The 10,069-nt window shown below is 46.9% G+C and overlaps 1 protein-coding gene across 1 annotated transcript in view; it reads right to left on the bottom strand.

The window, feature by feature from the left end:
- The window catches only part of VWF (von Willebrand factor), a 150,183-nt gene that overhangs the window by 31,206 nt on the left and 108,908 nt on the right, over positions 1 to 10,069 (bottom strand). The window contains exons 35-38 of the mRNA XM_012637894.1: positions 7,526 to 7,746; positions 6,160 to 6,352; positions 5,608 to 5,949; positions 3,622 to 3,821 (exon numbers count right to left, since the gene is read on the bottom strand). Of these exons, the coding sequence (XP_012493348.1) occupies positions 3,622 to 3,821; positions 5,608 to 5,949; positions 6,160 to 6,352; positions 7,526 to 7,746 (956 nt within the window). The remainder of the gene's footprint in view (positions 1 to 3,621; positions 3,822 to 5,607; positions 5,950 to 6,159; positions 6,353 to 7,525; positions 7,747 to 10,069) is intronic.

The following is a 10,069-nucleotide window of genomic DNA, read 5'->3' as shown; positions in this document are numbered from 1 at the left end:
ACTACCCTGAAAGTGGGTAACACCACAAGAGATGACCAAAAGCAGGCTTTCAACCTCCTTCTCTAGGGATTTTCATTTTCCCAGGAAGCTTAAATGAGGGCCGCCCAAGGCAGGGCACAGAATCAACCACCCCAAAAAAGCCAAGGCTGAGATTCCAAAAGTGACAGTGGCGGCTCTCCAGGCCTGGCCAGGCAATGCAGCAAAGTGGCCAGCAGGTGGCACTCCTGCACAGGCGCAGGCCAACTGCGTGTCGCACCTGTCAGGTTCCAGGGCCGGGGCGTGACTATCACTGGGACAAAACAGGTATGAGAGCCAGCAGGAGTCAAAGACTAAATGAAGGTGACAAAAGGACGGCCTACAGAGAATATGGTGGGGGAAACTGAAGTCTTCAAAGCCCAAGGTCAGAGAAGGGCTGCAAGCAAGTCATCTCGCACCACCGACCACCACTTGAGGATTTCACGGAAGATGAAAATGAAATGCAAGCCCTGAGCCCTGCTATGGAGAGGCGGAGGGAGGGGAAAGGAGGCCCCAGGCTCCTGGGCAATGGACGCAGTTCTGGCTGAGCTTGTGCCTGTCGGTACAGCCCAGCAGCAACAGCAGCACGGAGCATGGGACAGCCTGTGCGTGGCTCTAGGTCCCTTCTGAGCCTGCTACAAAGGCTCACATCTTTACACTCCATTTTGTAAAATAAGGAAAAACTATGGAAACTAGTAAATATTTTGCCCTTCTGAAGTTACTACAATAGTTTTATACCCTGGTTTATTTCCCTGAAGAAAGGTTTTCTGGGCTTTATTTTTCAGTTTAAAAAAATTCATTTAATGGAAATGATCTTCATATTGGATTTTTATTCTTTCTCTGCTTTAAAAGTAAAAACTGGAAAGGCAGGTGGCTGGATATTTGTTTTCATCCATTTAATCCATGTTTTCTGAAACAACTAAAACTGGCTGTGTTCCCAAAATTGGTTTTTTATTGACTGATTTTATGTTACTTGATTTTTAAAAAGATATTTATAAGAAGTTTCTGTGTCAAATATTTCACCATTCGGAAGGATTCTTGACTCAACTCAAGTGCATACTCTGAGTGCTGGACCGAAGCTGAGGGGAGCAGTGAGGGTTTGTGGTGTCACAGAGGAGCGTGACGGGAAGGGGGGCCGGAGACACCAAATGAAACCCACAGGCTTCCTGCTCTCGGGACCCTGCAGGCGTCTGACACTCATGGAGCCAGAACCACAGCACACCTGAGCTTACTTCTTATCACAGAATGCCAGGGAACAGGGTGGAGACCACTCTGCCTCTCTCGGAGAGCAAGCACTTTGCCACTCCCAGGAACCCCAGTCTGAAATTACCCCTTGGCACTGGCCCCACATGTAATGGCACCCATCATTGGAGCCCCGCGGGAGCCCAAGAGCTATACACATCAGGGAGAGGAATGTAAGGCGTTGTCAGCTCATATCATAGAACAGGCAACTACTTAACTTGGCAACTTGACAGGTGGTGGCAGAGCAGGACTGGGCTTCTCTCCTAGCTCGTCTATTCTCCATGAGAACAAATGGGATCCACTAGGATCCACTAGAGCAGATGAGCCCATCCACGCAACATCCCTGATGGGTGCGCACGCTCACGTGGACACCAGCTAGCTCAGCGTTCTAGTGAGATCAATGGCAGGGCTAGGACACCACGGGGTGACGAGTGAACAGGAATCCCAGCTTTATGGCCTCATGTCATCTGAGCCTCAGGCTACTCAGCCATTCAATAGGACTTGTGATAATGACCCTACAGAGCTTTGGGAGGAATCAAACAAGATGGTCCATTTTCCAGCGTACAATATCAGAGACAAAATGGTATAGTTACTGGAATATCATTTTCATTACTCTCCAGGCTGGTTAGCTAGCTCTACTGTGAGTTCCCCCAGCTGTGACTACATAGAGTGGCAAGTCACCCACCTGGTCCACTGAGTGATGACGGTCCTCCCTGTGATGATGAAGGTGTTAGTCTCGAATAACACAGAACACATTCTCCTTCGCTAGAGGCCAAATATGCTTCTACCTCTACCATGCTCTGTAGTTTCACTGTCACAGAGGAAGGATGGGGACGTTGCACGCATTCACATGTGCACAGACACACAGATCTGACAAATATTGCTGGTGTTAACTTTGAAGAGATATGATTGCCATTTTGGGCCAAGATGGGGGAGTTTGGTAAATATCCTCTCAAAATGCACTCAATTACTCCTAAGGAGCTAAAAGAATTGATGTCTCAATGTCTACCAAGCAAATCAGTCCAAAAAAGATGTAGCAAAAGGGCCGTTTCATACAGTGGAAAGAGCCACATCTTTAGAGCCCAGCTCTCAACTCCATCACTTACAAACTGTGTCCATGGGCAAGTTACTAAGCGCCTTAAGTCTTAGTTTTCGCATAGGCTTTTTGTGAGTATTTAGGAGTAACAGAGGACATCCTAGTGTATTACATGGAGCCCTAGTCCAAAGGGATGTTACACACGTGTGCATGCACACACATACCTACACACTCCACCACACACATACAAGCTCTATGGCCAAATTAGTCTGAGAAGCAAAAGCCCTCTTAAATATTTGCAATGTACAACAGTACATTAAAAGCTCTTAAGAGTCCTGCAAAAAGGAAGTCTGTTTAACTACGTTTAGCTGAGTTCTTTAAGCTGGGCACGGTGGCTCACACGTGTAATCCCAGCACTTTGGGAGGCCAAGGTGGGAAGATCGCTTGAGCCCAGGAGTTTTTTTTTTTTTTTTTGAGACAGAGTCTCATTCTGTTGCCCGGGCTAGAGTGCTGTGGCGTCAGCCTAGCTCACAGCAACCTCAAACTCCTGGGCTCAAGCGATCCTCCTGCCTCAGCCTCCCGAGTAGCTGGGACTACAGGCATGTGCCACCATGCCCAGCTAAATTTTTCCATATATTTTTAGTTGTCCAGCTGATTTCTTTCTATTTTTAGTAGAGACGGGGTTTCGCTCTTGCTCAGGCTGGTCTCAAACTCCTGAGCTCAAACGATCCACCCGCCTTGGCCTCCCAGAGTGCTAGGATTACAGGCGTGAGCCACCGCGCCCGGCCGAGCCCAGGAGTTTGAGACCAGCCTGGGCAACAAAGTGAAACCTCATCTTTACAAAAAAATTTTTTTGAATTTTAAATAAATATAGAGTTCTTTAAACTCACTTGACCACAAGAAACTGTTAACACCCTGCAAAACACACCTTTGGAAAACATTGAGACAATGAATACATAATATTTGGCACAATCAAGGTACACAATGTATCTCAATAATGGCAGACATTACCATATAAAATATTCTTTTCCCTTTCCCTCCTGGGTTCTTATATTGTCCTACTTACATGAATATAATATACAAATAACAGTAATAATAATAATAGTGTGGTAACAACACTGCAGTGTTTGATCCCACAGATAATACATGACAGACCCAGGATTGGAACCCAGATCTATCTGAGTTCAAAGCCATTCTGCAATACTGCCTCCCTATTCCTCAGTGATCCCCTTAAGAGCCGCAGTTGGAAGGGGACAATCACTGGTGAGCACTGCTCCCCACCAACCCCAGAGGGACGAAGCCCCACGGTGAGAGGCCAGGGCTCCTACCTGGTGCCGTACTCCATCGTCACCAACACACTGTGTGCAGGCCTCCTCGGGGACACAGCTGCCTTCCAGCAGGACTTGGCCCGGTGGGCAGAAGCAGCCTTCCGAGGGATGTTCCCCACAGGAGCTCGTGTTGCCATCACAGTGCCGGGGACAGCCGCGCTCACAGTGGTTGTACACCAGGGACGGTGGGCAGGACATAGCTGCAGACAGAGGAGGAAGGGGTCAGTCCCAAAGGCCCACACCAGCCGGAGGCAAACAGAGGCACAGCTGACTTCACGTGCTCAATCATCCGACAAACCGCTGGGGCAGAGAAGGCTGCTTTCCTCCCCTTTCCATTCTCCTCATCTTCCGTAGTAATAGAGCTTTGATCTGGACACACCACCATCCAGATAAGGACTGCATTTCCCAACCCCACCTGCAACTAAGGGCAGTCATGTGACCAAGTGCCACCCAGTGAACTGTAAGAGGGAGTGCAGTATATCCTATGACAGCTTCCAGGAACCTTAAAAAGACAGCTGTGCACGTTCTTTGTCGCTTTCCCCTCCTGCTACCTGCTGCAGGGAACATGAGTGTGACAGCCAGAGCTCCATCTTAAACCGTGCAGAAGAAGACCACGCCCAAGTGAGCGCCGAGCAAAAAGCCAGAATCCAATTTGAACCCAGAATCAGCGGAGCCGCCTGCCTCTGTCAACGGTATGACAGAGAATTTTATTACTCTGCCTCCTGCCGCCAAATCTAACCCTAATTATGTGAACCTGTGTGTTCTTAGGAGGTTTTGTGGTCCTTTTTCTCAATACAGATGTATGTGATGCTTTAAAATCTTCTTAAAATTAAATAAGGAGTCCACAGCTATGAAGAGCTGCCTTAGGAGAGCAGCCACCAGGTGATTCACTCCTCCCGCTCTGACCTACTCAATGACTTTCTCACGTGCTCGCGATGCCACGGCAGGTGGTGAAGGTCCCCAAGGATTTGGAGCACCAAGGGTTTTTCTCTGTATGCACAGAAAGTAGCCAGGAAGGACACAAGGAAATCAGTAGGCACAGGTGCTTCTGGTAACTCAGAAGCTAACATTTGCCCTTGATCTGCAGGCAGGTTGAGAGGAGGCAGTGTTGTCCACATAGACTCCGAAAATCAGAGCTCAAAGGAACCTAGGGATAGTCTAGTCCAACTGCCTCATCCTAAGACACAGAAGCTGAGGTCCAGAAAGATTAAGAGCACAGGCGATGGCCAGGTGAGCTGGGACTAGGATGCCCCAGGTTGGAGCTGCTGACAGCTCTATGATGAGAAAGCCTGAGACTCCAACATGCTTGTACGTAGTGGTTTCCTCAAAAAACAGTCAAGGACCACGTGTGATAATTGAGGATTTCAAGTTCATTGTTCTTTTCACTCCAACTTCCCTGGAGGGCAGGATCCATATCTGATTCATTTTGTTATCCCCTACATTTTAAATAATAAATAAATGCCAAGTCCAAGTCCGGAAGCTGATCGTAGGGGAAGATATCCGTACTAGCAATCCTGTAATGTTTGCAGTGAAGAAGCTTCTTGGTCACCAAATGGCAAGATTCTACTCAGGCTTCAAAATCCTTCTCATAAAAGGCATTGTATGTAACCAAACTGTTTGTGCCCCCATACTATTCTGAAATTACAAAAAAATCCTGCTCATAGTGGTCTACACTTTAGCGTTTGCTAAAGCTCGGTGGAATTTCCAATTCAATGTGACTGGGTATACAATCCTTTGCTGATGCCTGAATGTGTCTAATACATTAAAACCGTATTTGAACTATAAAAATATTAGTGGAAAGGATCATTCTTTAATTTACATACAAGGTCTACATTCAGAGTACCCATATATTTACCATCTTATTGGATCCTAACCGGATCCTAGGTAATAGGAAATGCAGGGATTTTCGTCTTTATCAGCCAGACAAAGAACCAGGGGCCCAGTTAGTTGGTCTCAGGGTTTTCGGAGGTGCACAGGGAGACCCACCACAGAAATTGGTTGTCCTCCAGTCGACACAGACCCCACTGGTCCGACAGAGGTGGGCATAAGAGGCGATCACGTCACACACTCGCTCCCGGTGGCAACTGTCCTGCTGGCAGATGGCATAGAACGTGGCTGGAGCCAGGATATTGTGGCACTCAGCGAACAGGGCTGAGAGCAGGACCTGGCAGTGGGAGCTGTCGAGGACAGGACACTGCTCCTCGGGAACGGGCTGGCACGTCTGCCCCGGCTGCTGCACGGTCCACTCCTGGACAAGTGCCTTCCAGTCCGAGGTGACCGTGCCATCCCTCAGCATGAAGTCATTGGCCCCATTCTCGTCACAGATCCCTAGAGAAACAAGAAAAGACGACACTGGCAGCCCTGGGTACCAAATCCCTGATGCCGGAGACTGACCATTCCCCAACCCCATCAGGGTCTGACTCTTGCTGCTGGGTCCTTGACAATGGACCCAGAAATAATAAGCATCCAAGAGCCCTCTGAGTACAGCAAGTGAGGTTTATAAATGCAAGGTGGGGAGTGCTAAGAAAATGTTCTTACCACAGAGACCGTACATCTTTGAAGCAAAGGTCTTGGGGCTGAGCTGCAGCTGGAACTCATTGTTTTGCGGAGTGAACGTGAGGATGTGGCCGAGATGGCTGAATCGGAGCTCGTGCATGACCGCACCATAGATGCTGACTTCCATGTTCCCACCCACGTACGGGACAGAGACCAGTCTCCCATTCACCGTCACCTGCGCGGAAAAGAAAAAGCTCATTGGCAGTCCTGGCAATGAGGAGGAGTCCTAGAACTTCCCTTTGGCTTCTCACTGTGGTCACTGAGAGTCACGGCACGTTCACCGCACTGAACAGCAGCGTTAGCCACGAACCCTGACGGTGGCAGCAGGGCTACTGAGATGAAGGGGCTTCAGAGAGCTCCACCAGAGCACCGGCTGTTATTAATGCCATACCGTGCAGACAGCCGAGCACCTGGAACCCGGAAACCCAGGGATTGAAGTCCGCGTGACTCAACCCCTGCGAGACGGGCTGGGAAAGCTGCCATTCCGCCAACTCACCGGGGCAGTGTCTCCAGAAGCGTCTAATAGGACTACTTTAAGTCTTTCTGTGTGTAAGTGTGTCTCTAGAAGTTCTTACTTTGGTGGCCCCACCATATATCATATCAAACATATTAAACTGTACTCAGGTCCTGGATGAATATAATTTTTGCTGTAAAAATTGTGAAGGGTTTTCCTTTAAATCATTTTGACTTCAGAATTTTGGGCTATGAGTTACTCACTTAATATATGACTAGCTATGATTTTTCAGCAATCATTATTCATATTCAGGAATTCTTACAAAATGAGAAAATCTAGCCTACAAGTTGTTGCCAAACAATGAAATATTTATGATTTCTACAGGAACAAAGAAAGAGGTTGGCATAATGTAATCTTTTATAAACATTTTATCAAACATTTATTCATATCAGTTTTGCAGTTTTCTTTTCAAATTGTGGAGCCATACATTTTGTTTAGGCCTAAATATTTTCAAAGGCCCTAATTTAGGCCCTGAATATCTCCCTTTGGAAAGCTCACAGGGCTCAGGCACCAGGCTCATAACACAACGCTGGGTAAACAGTCCTGGTACCAATCCCAATTCTCTACCACAGCCAGAAACTGGCGCTGAAGTCACAATCTCACACTGTCTGAAATTGAGTCTCTCTTCCAAATCTGGGCCCAGAAGACCTGAAATCACGCCAAGACACAGGAGATGGCAATAAACCCCTCGTAAGAAGGTGGTGATCCTCCAGTTAAGTAGAAGGCTGAGTCCCCAACGAGGGCTCCAGCTAAAGCCAGCTGTGCCAGGTCCAGGCAGCTTCGCTGAGGTTCAGCTGCTGCCTTGCTGTGGGGCCCACAGAAAGCACCTCTCACCTCCATGTCGCTGTGGAGCTCGATGGCGAGGCCGCTGTGCTTCACCTCAATGGACTTCATGCAGCTCTGCCCCTCCCCAGGGCTGCAGGCACCTTTATGGAGAATCACCTCCAGGTCCTGCTCCTTGTTTTGAAATAGGACATAAGAACAGCTGCCTGTGAGCTTGAAATTCTGCCCATCAAAGGTCACGATGTGCCGAGTGGAGCTGCCTGTGCACACACCTGGACAGAGGAGAGCAGGGGGTGGGTGTGACATGTCCAAACCCCACACCTGCTACACACAGAGAGGCAGGTGTGACCAAGCCGCACACAGATAAATACAGTTGAGACCTGAACAGGCCTTTTGAGGTCATATAGATCAGTTTCCTCCTTTTTACAGATTGGGAAACTGGAGAGGCTTAGGTAAGTAACACTTGGCCATTAAATATTTTCCTGGAGAACGTTTAGAAGGACAAATATTACATAAAGACATGGCAAACTATAGAACCACACTTCTAAAAAACTGTAAATGTGCAATGTGAATGATCCACTCTACAGGGATGGACGCCTTGGCCCAGGACACAAAGTTAAGTTCCAGGGGTGTTATGACTCGTTGAAATCATGAAAAGTTAAGCAAACCATGAGCTCATGATCTCATTGCAGAGAAAATTCACCTAAAGATACACGTGTCCTTTCAGCTGCCAAGTGACTAATGGTACAAGTGGCCATGTTGACTTAATTCCTTCAGAGATCACGCAGGAGAAATATTTCCACAGCCAAAACAAAGGACTGGGTCTCAGAGCTCCCTCATTTGACCCTGATTCATTCACATAATCAGCAAATTCTCAAGGTTGCCATTAATGGTATCTATTTGTGAATATTAATCACTTTGCATCTATATAAGATAACTTGGTAAAAATCCCCACGTTGAAGGCACCACTACCATAAATAATTCCAAAGCTGATCTTGGGCCTAAATGAAGTTGGAGATGAGCTTTCCAAACAAACCATGACCACATCTACCGTGGTGAATGAACTAAAGTCCAATAACTGAGAGGCAGATTCGGTGGAGCGGTGAGGCCCCACTAATGTCCCTCACTCACAGCCGGGCCCAAGCAATCCCCACCTGCATGGGGGACTGTCCGCAGAACATCCACCGACCAACAGTGGGTCTGGATGTGCATCTGCCAGAGCTGAGCAGCCTCCCAGAAGGTCTTCCACTCAGAATCCCTCAAGCAGCCCGTCATTTCCAAGCGGCCGTGCTGAACGCTCTTGGCCTGCGAGCATCCAAGCTCCAAGTGACCCCAAACGCCAGCTGTTACTATCGTCATGCCAAGGACCAGCCCCACTGCCATGACAACGTAATGGATCACAAGGCAAAGAAATGGTTTTGGCTCACACGTGGCAAGCCAGTGAGAGTGGCCCTGCCCCCCGTGAGGTGATGTGAGAATGGAATGGGCACTTCAGAGCCGGAGGAACTCGGGCTGAAGTCGGTTCTACCACTTGCTTGCACGGTGACCTTGGATAAGAGAATGAAAAGGGGTTAGTGAAAGAAGTAAAAAGGTCACAGAGAAAGTCATGAGTATGTACGACAGGAAAAAATGGAGTCTTGAAAGAGAAAAATAAAACAACGGAACAGAACTAATATTTAAAGACTATAACCCACGGAAAGATTCTGGAAATCAAAAAAGAACCAAATCGACATATTGAAAGCATGTGCCAGATGTCTGGAAAAACTAAGCCAGAACAGTCAACTCTGAGACATATTACAGTAAAACTATTAGACTTCAAGATAAAGCAAAAATTTTCCAGGCCCCCAGTTAAAAAAGATCAAATAATTTACAAGGACAAAGGGATTATATTGGTATCAGAATTCTCAATAACAACATACAAAGCAAGGCAAGAATGGAGCAGCATTTTTCAGAAATTGAATGAAAGAAAGTATGAATCATGAATTTCTTATTTAGCCAAGGTGCCCTTCTAGCTTCAATGCTACAGAAAAACAGTGATAAATATATAAGAACTTAGGGAATTCTTTACTTATAGCCCTTCTTGAGAAATGGACTAGAAACCAAGCTTCCTCCAACTAAGAGATGACTAGCAAATGTTATCAAAACAACTGAAATGAGCGTTTTCCTCTATGTAATCATAGATCTAAAACTAAAACAAAAGAAGAGTGAAGACTAATGTACAAATGGTATGTGCCGTGACAAAGCAGAAATAATGCAACTGAAAAGTGGGAAGAGAGGGAGAGGGAGAGGGACTGAGAAAAGTAGAATAACCTCATCACTTGTTCTGTACAAAACGCATAAAAGTTAAAGGATGCTATTAAAAACTGATTAATGAATGACTAAATTAAAAAATAAGGGCCTAACGGCATTTTACAAAGGAATGAGTACAACGGTAATGACAGGAACAAAAACACAAATCTTCCTAAACTCTAAAGAAGAAAGAAAAAATTATAAACTAAAAGGTAGCCAGGCACGATGGCTCATGCCTATAACCCCAGCACTTTTGGAGGCTGAGATGGGAGGATTGCTGAAGGCCAGAAGTTCAAGACCAGCTTG

Source organism: Propithecus coquereli, unplaced genomic scaffold, assembly GCF_000956105.1.
Source record: "Propithecus coquereli isolate 6110/MARCELLA unplaced genomic scaffold, Pcoq_1.0 Scaffold124, whole genome shotgun sequence".
NCBI lineage: Eukaryota > Metazoa > Chordata > Mammalia > Primates > Indriidae > Propithecus > Propithecus coquereli.
This window is presented reverse-complemented; position numbering and strand designations above follow the sequence as displayed.